General features: G+C 42.3%; 1 protein-coding gene across 1 annotated transcript in view; it reads right to left on the bottom strand.

Annotated features, from left to right (window-relative positions):
* Positions 1 to 16,922, bottom strand: part of ldlrad3 (low density lipoprotein receptor class A domain containing 3) — a gene marked incomplete at both ends in the record, with an annotated part of 71,862 nt that overhangs the window by 36,676 nt on the left and 18,264 nt on the right. Inside the window, one exon of the mRNA XM_079223677.1 lies at positions 10,017 to 10,163. Coding sequence (XP_079079803.1) covers positions 10,017 to 10,163 — 147 coding nt within the window. The remainder of the gene's footprint in view (positions 1 to 10,016; positions 10,164 to 16,922) is intronic.

The raw sequence follows: 16,922 nt of genomic DNA on the forward strand, positions 1-16,922 counted from the left end.
GTTAAATAAGAATATAAATGAATGCCAATGAGGGAAGAGCATTTTGAACATTTTAAACATTACAGAACAACAAAAGGATGGAGCAGCCCACACACTCAAACACACGGGGAGGGGACAGTGAGTGGACATGCTAGACATCTCAAGCAAGGCACCAAACAGTTTCTGTTTTTTCTTCTCTACCGAACACAAAGGGTGGAATTGGCCTCCCCATAGGTTGGCATCGTGCCATCTCAAATGCCAGGGGCGCACATTTTTCCCTCTACAATGTATTGTGGTAGGCTGATTTATGAGCTCTTTCAAGCTGCGACGATTATGTGTAGCGAGGGGGAGGGCTAGGCATAACAGGGTTTGGAGCGCTCGTCTCCAGGATGAAATGTAATCCGTTGAACGCAAGAGGAAGCTGGGATAGCGCCCGATCTCTGTGTCTGTAGTCTGGGAAGCCTTTGTTTACCTGGACAGCAGAGGCCTTAACCACCCTAAGCTCATATTGCATGGTATATCACGTTCATTGGAGTCCAGAGAGAAAAACAGTCATGGCTTTGAGTTGCAGAAATACATAAAAGAAAAGATACAAAGACATGCAGCTATGAGGGGCACATTGAAATGTGTCTGGCTACAAACAAAGACAATGTAATAATACTAATAACGACAACAACACTATTTCTATTCATGGTCTTTTTTTTATATGTTCTTTTTGTTTTTGACCTATTATGAGAAATAAAGAAAACTTGTGCTGGTCTGGAAATATGTATTCTCTTCCCTGCTTGCACATGAATCCTGTCTGCTATTTTTATTAGCTCGGCGAGAGGGACAGCTCTGTTATTGCTCTGAGATTCCCCATTCACTCCCTCCCTCATCCCAATCCTCATTAACACTTGTACTGCTAGTAGGATTCATCTGACACAGTGGTTGTGTTCCAAATTAGCTCAAAAGTCACACGAAGGGCAAGCTTATGAAGGGAAGGTCGTGGGTGGGAGAGACAGCACTGGTTGGAAGTGATAATAGTGATAATGTGCTGAGCTGTAGTCTGGGGATGTGTGGCCCTTTATAGCCTGAGCTGAGCAGTTTTCAGAGCAAGAAGAGGAAAAATGAATTAGAAAGAGCAAGTTGAGGATGGAAGAAACGCAAAAGAACTTCCTTTGATGATCCTGTGAATGGGACCTGTTTGACTCCAGGTCTGGGACTTCAGATTCAGGTAATGCTGATTGATTTGAGCACCTCTGCCTTACTCTGCAACCTATGATGATCCAGTGTACCCAGTCTTGATCCCTTCTGTCAACACTCTGTTTTTAGGTTTGAACCGCATTAGTCCCATGCCACGTTTTCTTTCTCTTCTCTGAGCCTTTAGTTGTTTACGAAAAGCAGGCAGAGTATTGGGCGACTTCCAAACTAAGTTCCAGTGTTCAGCTGAGCAGCACAAACGAAAACGAATGGTTAGCAGTCAAGCTCGATTACTTGAGGTTTGCAATGTAACTACATGGTTGTGTATCCGGGATACACAACCATGTAGTTACATTGTCCTGTGCGTTTCTGTGGGATTCCCACAGAAAGGCACAGGACACACAAACAAAAGCACAACAACATACACATAAATATGCCCCCTCCCTCTCTTCTTCTCTATTCTTCTCTCTGTTTTTTACGATCTCCTGCACAATTACAGGCACACACACACTTCACTGAGGTGCTTATTTTCCAAATCTGCCTAAAATTGGTTCTGCAATACTGCAGTGTACTTTCTACAAAAATCCATACCTCCTTTGTTTTTTTTCATAGATTTAAAATCAAACGTTTCCATCTTAAGTAAAAAACTAAATCCAGACCATCGTCTGATAAACTATAATGAAATTTGAAAAAGAATGCTCTACCGTTTGCCACTTCTACACAGTCTTTATCTCCCCTGTGGCTTCGACATTCATGTCAGGCTGAATCTGACAGCAGAACTCCTGTTGCAGACAGAGTGCTTTGCTCTTCCCCAAATATGCACCTCTATGCCCTTCTCCACACTTTTCCCCTTTTCTCCCTCTCCTCAACTCCCCAGAGAACAGAATAACTTGTTCAGCACAGGTAGGCTTGGTCGTGATGGGCATGCGTGATTGACAAAGTGAGGCGAAAGACGAGAGGAAGAGACTAACAAGAAAGAAAACAGCACGAGTGGAGTGAGTGGGGGAGAACCGAGGCTGTGAAAGAGTGGAGACAGCTGACGGCTCGAAAGGTTTCTCTGACCTTGTTGAGGTTTCTTCAGGGAGGAAATCAATAGGTAATGGAGTCAGGGTGTAAGCAAGAAGGGCAAGGGTAGTTTCAGTCTGGAGGGCTTGGGGATCAAAATAATCATTCGGTACGTTTCACTGTCTAAGCCCGACATGTTCGTTGTACAATACAATAACCTCCTGTGTGCAGGAAGAGGCATTGCAACATTGTCGAGCTGCCTTCATCTCAAGGGCCAAGAGTTTACAGGCCAATGGTGTTGTGCAAAGCCGTGAAACTTCATGCTAGATGAGGAAGTAAGTGTGGCTCATGTACCATACAGTATGTTCAAAATATAAATAATATTTCAGCAACTCCGTGTACAAGAGGCGGAGGGAAAGGCCAGGGCACACAGTGAGGAAGCAGCGAGTGAGATCTGCCAGATAATGGCCCTGCTGCAATATTCATTATAGAAAGCAACATGCTGCCACAATTGTCTTGTTTTAACTGGTAGTGCCCAACACAATACTGTAAAATGACAAGGCCGCATTTCTTATTCCTTTGAAAATTTCGAAGCAATCCTTTTGCCTAATTTGTGATTTACAATCTGGCAAGACATTCAATCTAAAAGAGCAACTTAGAAGAGGAAGATAGACATCAGGAGACAGAATCAGACTAAGAGACTGCATGTAAGACGCTTATCAATATTTCATCCCTGTTCCTTGGTATTAATTACAGCAGCTCATTGATCAGTCAGCCATTAAGCGCATGGGGATGCACCAGACTCCGTCCCATTAAACCTCCCTCTGCTGTCCTAACGTTTCCTGCTATTAGTGCACCACATTCTCTTCATTTTCCTATTTTCTTTTTTTCCAGGCTGAGCTCAAACAACACATGCAAACCCAGACATGCTCCAGTTTAAGTCTTCCAATCCCACCTGCTTTTTCTCATCCGCGTGTCCTCTCAAATGTACACAGCCACACAGACACACACATGCAAACACACTCTCAGAGCAAAGATTACCCATATACAACGCAGCAGAGCGCCAAAAGAAGAACAAACACATTCGGCTTTTTGTGTTCAAGTCAGTGCATTGGTCATTGTTCTTATAAAAAAAAACACACACTCATGAATTTAGCAAACCCTTCCCTACACGGGGTGGGTTTGAGCAGGAGCCTTAATATCTAAATCATAACCAATCTGTCTCAGGAGTCTTTTTAGCTATTTCCACCCCTGCTGTCTAGGAAAAATGTGTTGTTTATCAGCATTTAGCGGCTCTTTTGAGCTTTATATCTCGTGGGCATTTTGTGGAGGTCAGTAGACAGAAAAACAAAAAGCACCATTGATGTTGCTCCAGGCTTTGGCTGATATGACGGCAGAAAGCAATAATATGATACAATTCCAATAATCCACTGAAATTAATTCATTTTTCTCCTACATGTTGTGAAGAACTAACCGAATCAATAAACAGTGCATCGGGCAATGAAAACGCCATATGGTTGTATCCCCTAATTGTTATGAAGTATTAATAGACTTCTAAACTAACTAACAAAACATCAGCCCCCTTGGGCCTCCAATTTGCTGTCGATCCTGTTGTTCGTCCCAGTGATTGAATAAAGCAGGGCAGGAGCGGCCAGGACTACTGTACAATTGATAAAATAATATATAATAATAATAATAATAATTGCAAATGTTATTGAATAGAGAAGGTTTGCTTCGTGGCACAGGTCACAAGTTTAATACGTCTATGATTGGTAACTTTCCCTTCAGAAATAGTTTTGTTTAAAGCCAGATTATATAACCTTTGCTGGCCAGCACCATGTGGCCACAAGTAACCATTAAAGCTTTATAGTGCATACTAAAAATGTGTAGCTCAAGTAAAGAGGAGTCATCAAGTCAGCCAACTGACTTTGCAATTTCAGTTACGCAGCAATAGTCATCTGAAGTGTGCCAACATTGGATGCCATTAGCTGCTGGTTATACCAGACCAATAAGGCTGATGCAGTACAAACCCAAGAGTGCTTTGAATTGAGCCATAGTTCACTTTATTGCTTATGAATTCAACGAGTCATTTGAGGAAGGAGATTGTTATCCAGCCCTGCTTTGAAGCCTGAATGGCTGAAATTATCCTTTATTTCACAAAAACATGGGAATTATTTGAAAGAAGTCAGAAAAAACAAACACATTTGTGTAGACTAAAACTGTTTTTGACTCTCACCCAGCCTATTTATCATCATGTGACGCATCAGATATATACATATACATATATATATATATATATATATATATATATATATATATATATATATATATATATATATATCATATCATCAGATAGCACCAGATGTATCTTGTGACCCCTTTGGTGTTCTCAAAAACCTGGTTCCCCTACCATTCCATACCAAGAAGAGGAGGGCCCAACAAGCAACATCCAGTTTGTGACTGGAAACCCAGGATTATGTGTAATGTCATTTAGATATTGCGGAGTGGAAAAAGGAGCACATAAGCCTGGATTAAAAACATGCAAACTTTCTTTTACATTTTGAGCAGAAAAGGAAGAGATGAGCAACCCTTCCATGTGGTCAATGTGCTCTGATCTTTGATCTTTTAGAGTCATTGGCGCTGCTGATGAACCGCCGAGCTAAAAGCTCGGCCTCAGCCTGCAGGACCAGTTTAGAACACAACATTTCTTTGAAATGTCTTTCTCCGTCTTTTCTTTCTCTCCAAACTGCATTTCTGACGCTCCCCCATCTTTGATTCCCCACTTCTTGCTTTATACATCATGTACACTCACCCTTTCAGCCCCACTACACATCTGTCCTCGCTTGCCTGCCCATGCCCTGCCCAGACAAGGGCAAAGAGGCTAATCCTGGCTCTGAGGCCCAGTAAGCTCAGTCAGCTCTCCTCCTTCTCTCCTCTGTCAGGATCCATTTCGTCTAGCACTCTCCCAGGCTGTCGTTATGGACACTGGCGAGCAGGGTGGTACTTTTGACCTCTTTGTGTGAGGAATTAGTCAGCAGCCTCTATCTGAATCATAGCTTGAAAACCCCTCAGATCTGCCAACACATATACATACATGCACACCCGCATAAAGCAGATGTTCAGTATTGGAGATACTGTAAAAAAAAAAAACTACTGCTATTGTTTCATCGTAAATTCAGTTACGTGGTATAAACAGAGGTTACAACAAAAAAACTTGGACTTGATTAAAATGATCTGTAGGGGGGTCCTGGCCTCGCGCAGTAGGCGAGTAATACAATGAGCGGCATCTTAAATGCAATAAACTCAGGCTGGAGATATTGCATCGTCTTTTAGCCCAGACTGTTATTTAAGAGCAAGCAAAATATATTTACATGACTCAAGTTGACCCTTGTGCTAGAGGGGACCGGAAGAACAAACAAACAAGAGAGGAGCAGCAGGGCTCGGGAGGAAGGGAGAAGGCTGTCTTTTCGAAGTGAATACACTTTCCCCTGACCATTAGAGAGACAATTCCTGGCCTATGAGGCGTAGCAGACTGTGGCACACACATCAACAACAAGTAAATAAATAAAGGACAGAGGCGAGCAAGCGCAGACCAGGTTTGCATGATTGTATTCTGAACTTCCTCACCCGCTGATAGCACTGGAATAAAATCTAGTCATATCAACAAAACAGCCAGAAAAAAGGTTTATTTCTGCTCGTGAGAAATGAAACTCTGCCAGACAGTGTCATCGTCAGTTCATGTGTGGGTTGCTCGATCTTGCGAAGCAGTTTTGTACTGATTGGACCGATACAATCACAGTATATTCAAGTGAGTGTGCTTTGCAAAACTGTGTTCAAGTTGACTAATTTCATACAAATTCAGAAGGAAAATTGATCTTTCCATGCTCCTCCAAATAATTAGCAAGTCCAAATTGATTTGTTCTTCTTTGAGTTTCCCCTTTAGCTACATAGTTTCCAAAATTCGCATTAATGAGACACCAGGGATATGTCACTAAATATGACCTTTACCTCAGGCTCTGCATAAGTATTCATCGGATCAGAGATACCCACATCAGCACAATGTGCTGGCTAGATAGTGTGGCTTACAGGGGATGCACTCTCACCACAACTGTCTTCTGGTGCAAAAATGGTAAAAAATAGAGCTCGCTCGGGGAGCAAAACATGTACCAGACAATTCTATAGGTTCACACATAAAGTTATTGTGTATTTATGTATGTATGCGTGCATGCATGTATTCATGCATGCATGTAGAGTGGCTTGCAAGTTCAAAGAAAATTATACATGTTTAAAAAAAAAAAAAATCACAAATAAAAAACTGAAAAGTGCAGTGTGCAAAATGATTCAGCCCCCCTGAGTCAATACTTTGTGGAACCGCCTTTTGCTGCAATTACAGCTGCAAGTCTTTTGGGGTATGTCTCTACCAGCTTTGCACATCTAGAGACTGAGATTTTTGCCCATTCTTCTTTGCAAATAAACTCAAGGTCAATCAGATTAGATGGAGAGCGTTTGTGATGGGATTTATGTCTGGACTTTGACTGGGCCATTCAGACACATGAACATGTTTTGTTTTAAACCATTCCATTGTAGCCCTGGCTTTATGTTTAGGGTCGTTGTCCTGCTGGAAGGTGAACCTCCGCCCCAGTCGCAAGTCTGTTGCAGACTCCAACAGGTTTTCTTCCAAGATTGCCCTGTATTTGGCTCCATCCATCGTCCCATCAACTCTGACCAACTTCCCTGTCCCTGCTGAAGAGAAGCACCCCCAGAGCATCATGCTACCACCACCATGTTTGACAGTGGGGATGGTGTGTTCAGGGTGATGTGCAGTGTTAGGTTTCCGCCACACATAACGTTTTGCCAAAAAGTTCAATTTTGGTCTCATCTGACCAGAGCACCTTCTTCCACTTGTTTGCTGTGTCCCCCACATGGTTTCTGGCAAACTGCAAATGGGACTTCTTATGGTTTTCTTTTAACAATGGCTATCTTCTTGCCACTCTTCCATAAAGGCCAGATTTGTGGAGTGCGCGCCCAATAGTTGTCCTGTGGACAGATTCCCCCACCTGAGCTGTGGATCTCTGCAGTTCGTCCAGAGTCACCATGGGCCTCTTGGCTGCATCTCTTGTCAGTGCTCTCCTTGTTCGGCCTGTAGGTTTAGGTGGCTGGCCGTGTCTTGGTAGTTTTGCAGTTGTGCCATACTCTTTCCATTTCCGGATAATGGATTGAACAGTGCTTCGTGACATGTTCAAAGCTTGGGAAATCTTTTTATAGCCTAACCCTGCTTTAAACTTCCCCACAACTTTATCTCTGACCTGTCTGCTGTGTTCCTTGGACGTCATGGTCCTGTTTGCTCCCCAATATTCTCTTAACAAACCTCTGAGGCCGTCACAGAACAGCTGTATTTGTACTGAGATTAGATTACACACAGGTGGACTCTATTTAGTCATTTGGTCAACATTCAATCATTCAGCAGTCATCAGGCAACTTCTGAAGGCAATTGGTTGCACTCAGAGAAAAGGGGGCTGAATAATATTGCACACTGCACTGCAAATAAAATAAAATATATTTATGTTTGTGGCGTGTAATGTGACAAAATGTGGAAACGTTCAAGGGGTATGAATACCTTTGCAAGCCACTGTATGTATGTATGTATGCATGTATAAAAGACTATTTAAGGGAGAAAAGTGACTACATTCTATATTGTGGTGGAATGTAAAGGACAGTGGCCAGACATTGTCAGACACACTGTTTTTAGCATTTTGTGAGGAAAATGCATTTTTTGCAGCTCAAAGACAGAAAGGGAATAAGTTAAGTCCACACACTGTCTTTCAAGTTAGCAAATGTACAATCTCCCTCTGTTCAGTACGTGCGCGTGTGTGTGTGTGTGTGTGTGTGTGTGTGTGAGTGTGTGTGAGTGTGTGTGAGTGTGTGTGTGTTTTCTTAGAGGGGGGTGTCTAATTAAGATTGCTCTCGCTGAGAATCCAGAACTGCAGTCTCAAAGCTTGCAGGCATTGTGTTCCCCTCAGATAATAGACATCCAGACAGAGCTCCTGCTGTACACTACCATAATGAGTCCTCCTCTCTACTTCCTTTCCTTCGCTTACTCCCTTGTCTGTCTGACGCTGCACAGACCCTAATGGAGCTTGAGGTTTGTCTGGGGAGTTTTGTGAAGCAGTCGCCGGAGATATTGACTGACAAGTAGCCATCTATTTGAGGATAATAAGGCCTACTTATGCCAGAGCAGATAATGTAGATGTCGACAACAAACACAAATAGTCTTCTGACAACCGGAGAGGCAGGCTGAATGTGATGCTTTATGATAACTTGCTTTTATCTTTACCAGTATAGCATGTAGTGCCAGCAACAGACAGAAAAGTCTTGCTTGTCTGAGGGTTCAAAGTGAAAGTACTTGAGGTGAGTTTGAGTGTTACAAACTGAAACATAAATTGCGTAACTAGATAAAACAGGAGCACTTAATGCATCTCATTCTGATGCAATTAGCCTCAATGCATGGTAATATCATTCTGACAGTTTAAGGCCATTGAATGATGAGAATCATGGGCACAGGATCCACCCATCTAAGTAGTGTTGACTTGTTCTAAGTTATAGGGATGTCAACAGTAAAGCTGTACTAAATGATATAGTCTAGGACAGTGGTTCTCAACCTATTTTCAGGGATGTACCCCATGTGAAAATTACACCAGTGCAAAGCATTTTTGTTGGAAAAAAAGATGTAATACACAGTGCTGTAATATAGTATATATACAATTCAGAACTTACAATGCTATTTTATTTAATATTTATTAAATAACCATTTTTAAAGGATTTTTAATGGATGCCCTGGAGAGCCTTCACATACCCCATTTGAGAACCACTGGTCTAGGACATCTCTTGAAATGTCCCCATATATATACTGTAAATGACAAAGGCATTACAAACTAAAGGGTTGATTACTGCAATGTTTATCTCTGTGGGTGTGAGTGTGTCTGTATGTGTGCATGCCACGGAAGACAACGTTGTCAAGAGTAGTCTGCCTGTTCCCTCAGCTGCCAAAAAGAGAGAACAGGGAGAGAAATGACTGCTCGAGGAGAAAAGATGAAAATGAACTGACAGGATGGAGGACAAACCGCATTGTTTTTGTTTTGCTCATGATTTTTTTTGGGCAGGGTAAAAAAAAAAGAAAAACTCTAAGAAGATGATTATGCTTTTCTAATTGGAAACAAGCCTGTGTGAAGCAAATTACATGTCCAAAAAACAAAAATCATCCGATGAGAAGCGTGCAGAGAGGACCAAAAACGAGAGTGAGAGATGAATATATGAGGGGATGCGGGTTTCCATTCAGTGTGGCGGGGCCTCCAAGTCAATCTCCATCAGCAGTCTCATCTCTGTGTGGCGCTGTGGCTGGGACGGGAGGGGGGAGAGGAGGAGCAGCAGACCAGAGAGATCAAAGCCAACTAAAAGTGAGGATCAAAACGGAACTATTACTGTAGCCTTACAGTAGAATTATGCATGCGCTACTATTCCTGCGCACAGACATAATCGGCCTTTGCTTTGATGGTATTAAGTTGGTGCGCTGGTGCTAAACTGGGGCCGTGGGTCTAACAGGGAGCAGGACGGGTGCACACTGTGAGGGAGAGGGAAGGATTGAGGAAGAAAGTTAATTTAAATTGGCAGATAATTAGGCCTTTATGGCTCTATGGGTAGGGATGGGAGAATGTTGGATAGCAAGAGGAGTTCAGGAATTGAGATTTGGTGTGACAGATAGGCTATCTGGCTGTATTGCTTTAAGGCACAGCTGAGGGCTGTAAAAAAGAAAAGAAAAAAGGATTTGATAATGGAGTCTAAACTGGACTTACGACAGCCTGTCTCGTCGCTGTTGTCAAAGCAGTCGGGCAATCCGTCGCACTGCCACCCACCTGGGACGCACTTCCCATCTCCACACATGAAGTTTCCAGGGATGTTGCACTCCGTGGTGAAGTTATTCCCTGGGAGAAGCTGGCTCTCTGGTTGATAAACAAATAGAATGACACAGGAAAAGAAAGAAAGATAACTGATTATTACGATCTCACACCATGAAGAAATTAAACAGGTGGAGAGATATTGCATTCCAGTGATATGCATCGACACAGGCAAAATGGGAGACCGCTATGATCTCCACTCTCTACAGATAAAAAAACAATAAAGGCAGTGTCTCTCTTTAAAAAGCTATATCAATCCGCTTGCAAATATACAGAGGGGCGATCTCATGAATACAAAAGCAGAGGCGGGTCATTCAATGTTAACAGTATTTTGCACGTAAGACTCAAGTTTAGAGCGAGGCAGTATCATAATCATGCAGTTAAGGAAACTCCAAAAGAACAATCACATACAAACAAACAAAGACAACATGAAGCCTGTGTCTTGGACACAGAAACACACATACGCATGCACAGCAGTATGTGCCCTGAGCTCGTTCCGGGCATTTATAGTTGACGCAGTGCAGCTGTGGTATAATGGGCTGGAATGTGAAACATGGGCTTTCGGCTGAGGGTTGACACTATGCGGTGAACAGTTTAGCTCGTAAACAATACTATAGGGCGGTAATGAGGAGCTCCGGTCAGAGCGGGGAACACTTTCATGCTGCAGTGCTGGAAGCGGGGTTCAGCTGGTAGAGCCCACTTCATTACACTAGAGAGCAGGAGGCAGGAGGTGTGACTGGAGCCAAGAGGTGTGGGCCTTCAGGCCTCCGGTGACGGTGGGGTTAACCAGTGAATTGACTGATTGGGTCCCAAAATGTATCTCTCTTTCTTCCACGACTCGGATTGAGAAGAACAGCGATGTGAAAATTATAAAAAAGGTGCTCCACGGGGACATCAATATTATCATTACTAGCTGACCATTCAAACATGTCATATTCAGTGTTCAAAGAGATTACATATGCCATACTAGTGCTGTTTAAGGAAAAGATGCAGCCTCTGTTCTTTCTGTATTTCAAAATAAATCAGATAAATGAATTCATTTTGAGCACGGCTTGCTTTCTCTATTTAATCATTACAGGGACACATTCTCGACGAGGCAGTGCGCATTACTGAGGGATCCATTGTGCTACCGTACAAATAAAAAAACTTTGACATTTCAGTGTTTGTGAATTCATAACCAGAGCGCTCAGGTTCAAAGCTAGTTGATATTCACTTAGTAGCTACTTCTCAGAGTGCAGCTGAGTAACTGACACATAGAAACCATCCGCTCTTACATCATCGCTCTCCTGGTGCTCTTTTACCGCAGCAGATTGTGGAAACCATAGATAGATCCTCTCATGAGACAGCACGACCGTTCTGATCCTCTGACGGGATGATGCAAACCCATCTTTTGCCTCTTGCAATATACAGAGGGGGAAGGGATGGATAAAGAGCTACGGCTCTTGTAATTTATGAGGACTGAAACGCATTCCAATTACCATTTATGATTGGTGGGGGGGCCTCACCAAATGTAACTGTCGTATATATGCAATACCAGTGATTACTACCTTTACAAAATTAAAGCAAATAGTAGACTGTTCGTGCCTGCTTCTTAGTGTCACCTCTGCGGTGTAATATTTCAGTGCATAGCATAACACAAATCCCAGTGGTGTTGCAGACACCATTTCTTGGAGACAGCAATTTACCATGGTGAGCCTCATAAACAGGTGTGAAAACAACCAAATGTCTTTTTTTTATGTATGGGAGGAAACACACATATTCACACAGCCTCCCCTGCTCGTCCCTCCCTGTCCTTGTTTGTTCGGCTCTTTCTCACAAAGGGACCTACACTGGGATGCACTCTTTGGAGAGAAATAGAGGCAGAGGAACAACACAGTAATGTTGGACACCCTTAATTAGCTCTGTCAGATTTTTCTTACACTTTGCATGCTGTGGATTCCTCAGCAGCCCGCAACCTCACAGGCAGATACATGTGATTGGGGCCACTCAATGTCGACATATCATCTAAACTAGATGCTCTGCAAATGTCTATTCAAACCCACGGAGGGAGCCATGCAAAAATACTTCAAGGAGCTGGTGGTTGGAGAGGCATCAGGTTAACTAAAGAGTTGCTTTGAGAGCAAGAGCGTGAAAGAGAGAGAGCACGGAGAAGGAGAGGACCTAGGGCTGCAACTAACGATTATTTTAATAATCGATTAATCGGTTGATTATTTTTTCGATTAATCGGATAAAAACATGTTTTTATCAAAAAAGCGTTCATTTCCAACCCTTTATTCAAAAACAGAAGTGACAGTACAAAACATCTTCAGAAAGTGCACAAACAGTTTGCTCCTTGAACATCCCTGAGCTGTTAATTAAAACAACAAAATGGACTAACACTAAAAACATACACATCTATGCTTTACATCTGCCAAATGTGAGCCCTTTTTACTGTAATTGATCCCTCCAGAGGCTGCATTTACATACCCTGCTTTATCAATATGTATGAAATACTGGGACAGAGGGAAGCTGTACTGCTCCATATAGAGCGTCCTCTTCCTTAAACTCTTTCACTCTGGGTCTCTAATGACCACGACGTCACGTTGTTGGCTAAGCCCGACTACGTGATTTGCTTCATTCTACTTTGAGTAAAAAAATATAAAAAAACCTGCAGCCAGATCCGCCGGTGTGCCGGTTTAACGCTAACGAGTGACAGCGTGAACTGAACCAGACCGGGGGGTGACGGCATGTTTCACCACGTTACGTTTTTTTACAAGCAAGACTGAACTGTAACGGAACATAAAGTAACTTTAACGACAATACACAACCCAAACACGTTAGCTAACGCGATAGCAAGCTGGCTAGCTTCCATTAAAAACAAGTTTGAGGAACATGAAGACGCTGATTGGCCAAGACTCGACTTGTCAAAGATCTTCTATTTTTGAGAACATCACAACCTCAGCTTTTCTCGTGTCTCACTCCAATCTCAGAAACGCTGGCCGGCCAGTTGCTCTGCTCTTTTTTTTCTCTTCTCCACGACTTATTGCCCGGCGTAATAATCGCGCGACACAACGAATCGATAATGAAATTCGTTGCCAACACTTTTGATAATCGATTTTTATCGATTTTATCGATTCGTTGTTGCAGCCCTAAGAGGACCGTATGTGTATAAACGGGACAAAAAGAGCTATTTTCGTAGCCTCAGCACATCTTATTGCTAACCCATGTCATTCTATTGAAAGAGTACCGTTGAAGTAGCATGCCACAGCAGGCCACACAGCTCATCAGAGGCTGCTCTGTGTGCTTGTTGACAGAATTATAACACGCTGCCGTTCTTTGTGGGCACTGCAATGCTCCCAAGGTCACCTGGAGAACTTTGGTGGACATGGCAGTGTCCATGAGTAACTCACTCATTCATCCTTTAAACTACCATGTTGTGGATATCTTGGGACATTATGCACAGTTGCACACTCTGCTGTGTGCAACTGTGGCCACGCAGCGGGTGTGTGGGGGAGAACTGGAGGAGATAAGGATTGGGATGACGCTGGACGTCTATGTATCTTGCTGGGGGAAGCGTAGACCAATTACTCAGGGTAAATATTGACTATACTATCCTTGCCTCTGCACACCCATCCTCTGCCGCACACCCTCCACTATGTTTGTGTCCACTAAGGCCTTATTTAGACTGTTAAATCATAGAGCACAGAATCTTTCCTGCTTCAGCTGGATACTTTTTCTAATTAGCATTTACATTTGCGGTACTTCTAAAAAGTTTCACTGGTTCACACAGACTGAAATTCTTTCTTCGCCATCTTTTTTGCTGAGCTGCTGTTGCTGGTAGAGTATATCAATTAAACCTCTTTTACCTCAATTATAATTTGAAACAAAAAGAACTTCAAGCAAAAACACGAGTCTAATTTCCCAGTGGTTCTGGATGATCCTAAAATCACATTTGGTATATTTATAAATATTCTTTAAAGGCAATATCATCCCTAATGCAATCTCTCCCTGTTGAGATATAAGTGACGTGCACTATGAGCACGACTGCTGTGCTGTTAATGATTATATTCAGAACACAAGGGCACTAATAAAAGCAAACATCTCTCATATTTCCATACAATTTCAGAATCCCCTTCAGATATTATTTTAGACCCATAAAAATACCTGCTTTAAATAATAATTAGTTTGATATGTTTTTTTACCCAACATGTTCCATTACATACATGGTTCAACATTTCTAAAATAACAGTTACTATAAATAAGAACATTTGTCAAAAGTTCAATTGCAAAACACACACCCTTATCAATGTGCTATGTTATGCGCACTCACAGCATCCCAACTCTGTAAATTGCATAATTGTCTTCCAAGGTAGTTATAAAATGTCACAAAATCCTGCTTGTGTTTTATTAGATTTAAGATGAGCACAGAGAAACACTCCTCCCTCAGAAGAATGTTAATAGTCTTCTAGTGTCAAACTCTGCTCATACCAGGCAGCAGCCTCCGGTTCTGCCGAGTGAAGCCAATGCAGATTGGAACTTGCATTCTCTCGGCTCGTGGTGACGGCCGTAACCCGAAACATCAGTCCACAAACCAATGACTGACGTCACCATGACTACGTCCACGTCTTATATACAGTCTATGGCTCATACATTATTCTGCACAGTGAAGGTCAAACATTCAAGAGAAGAAGTAAAATCCATTGTAAAGGTACCCTGAGCAGTTTTTGACCATGAGTGGTGTAATATTCTCAGCAGAGGGATTTGTTTGTGCACGCACTCGTGAGTGGTGTGCTTGTGTCATGTTTCAGATTTTAAGATATGCTCAACAGTTAGTGGTGGTAATGCACAAGTAATGTAGTTAGATGCCTGCAAAGTCAAGGCAGAAGATTGCATGCTAGCAAACATAGATGTAAACAGTCCCAACAATCCAAAAATAATAATATTTTAATTGCAGTTTTATGAGGAAGCCGTTCAACATGTTTGTCAGGTGAGTAACACGGGAAAAATGACTATGTCTCCGATAAAATTCCGCAGGGCACTTTTAATCAAACCAGGCATTTCCTGGTTAAAGCGAGGAATACATCCTTACTGAGTCCACATTAAAATAAAATCAAGAACATTTTGGTGAACTGTTGGGGATGAGTCGGGTTCTTTCTGTCTGAGTATCACTTAAGTACATGATTTTGACATTTATTTTAAAAAGTGATTACCTTTTGCATAATTGGAAGTTGAAAGATCTGCGCACCCACAATCTCTTGAAATGTTGTAAATTATTCAACATCTGACCACTGTTGCCCATTTGAACAAGCAAAAATCAAGTCAGTGCATAAATCGCAAGCTGCCAACTGTTATTCCACAATGTTCCACGGGTGCACTTCACACATAATGATGCTGGAAATTGCAGCCTGGAGCCTTCAGTACACCCTTAGCAATTCTCTGAATATGTAAACTTGCACCGCGCCAAGCAGCCTACAGTCCAACCACCCACATGAATAGTTTCACACCAAATGTCAGCATACCACCCAACACTAGACACCTAATTTGGTGGTAGTATCGTTATTACTCTTAACAAAGTCTATTAATAATGTAATACACCTTTAAGCGGTGTATGGATGGCTTTCTTTCTAAGATTCTTCAGGGACATAACTGCTTCTATAATACTCAATAGGGAAACAGAGAAAAGTACGGTGTGGTGGGGATAACCAAAAAAGAAAAGGAGAAGAAAAGATGAGTAGATGAAAGGGAATACATTGGAGGGAAAGATACAGCTGGAAAAGGAGTCACATGGAACAAGTATGGAAGAAAGAGGAGTAAAAAAGGCAAAGAAACAGAGAGGTGGACAGTAAGATCATTTTCTCCCTTCAGATTCCTCGTAATATTCTCCTGAAGAAAGTTCTATTCTCTGTGCTCCACGCATGAAAGGTCAGTGATATAAATCTATATCTGAGATGACTATTGGCTTAGCTGTTACTGCTTCAACCCAGTCGTTCTCAGCAGGCTGAGATATCTGACCTGCATTGATCAGCCCTCGGTCAAAGGTTGAGCCTCGAATTGAAACAGCACCAGAACATTAATTGAATTGCCTTTGTAAGCTACTGTTGAATTGAAAGTAATGGCAATGCTGTAGGAGAAGTATCACACTACATATATAGATGGGAGTTGCTCTCCAAAGGACACAAACAGTTTTTGTCATCATAGAAATAATCTCCATCATTTCACCTCAGCTTTTTGTCCTCAATAATACACCATACTGCTAGAAAAGAGCAAGTCAAGTTACATTACAGCCTGACAATGTCGATGCAAACATGAATGTAATGTGTGCTTGTGTTGGAGGATACGGGGAAAGAATCAATATGGCCTAGCTCTGAACAAAATCTAGCTTCAGGTTCAAGGATGGAAACTTATTTTTCAATTACACACCACTCGTGATGGTCTGGCTACACAAACAGGCTCTGAGGCGCAGCGGGGGTGGAGGTGATTTGGTTGCCATTGTGTGTGTGTGTGTGTGTGTGTGTGTGTGTGTATCCAGTATAAATAAGCGCAAGTGTAAAGAATCTGGTCTGCATCAATTAAAGACACCCTACAGACAGACAGACAGAGGCAGCGCAGCATAAGCACAGAGCAAGCAAGGCATTAGAGGAGAGAGAGGGAGAAAAGGGCAGTCGTGCAGAAAAGAAGACAGTAAAACCGGAATAATATTGGTTACATATGAGCCTGCGCCTCTTTCAGCTGTTGTTCAGACTTGTTCAACCTCTTAAGGCCACATGAACTGTTTTATGGGAGGAGGTTCTGTGAATCTTTGCGTTAGAGAGGAAGGGGCCACAG

Source organism: Taurulus bubalis (assembly GCF_910589615.1).
Source record: "Taurulus bubalis genome assembly, chromosome: 9".
Classification (NCBI taxonomy): Eukaryota; Metazoa; Chordata; class Actinopteri; order Perciformes; family Cottidae; genus Taurulus; species Taurulus bubalis.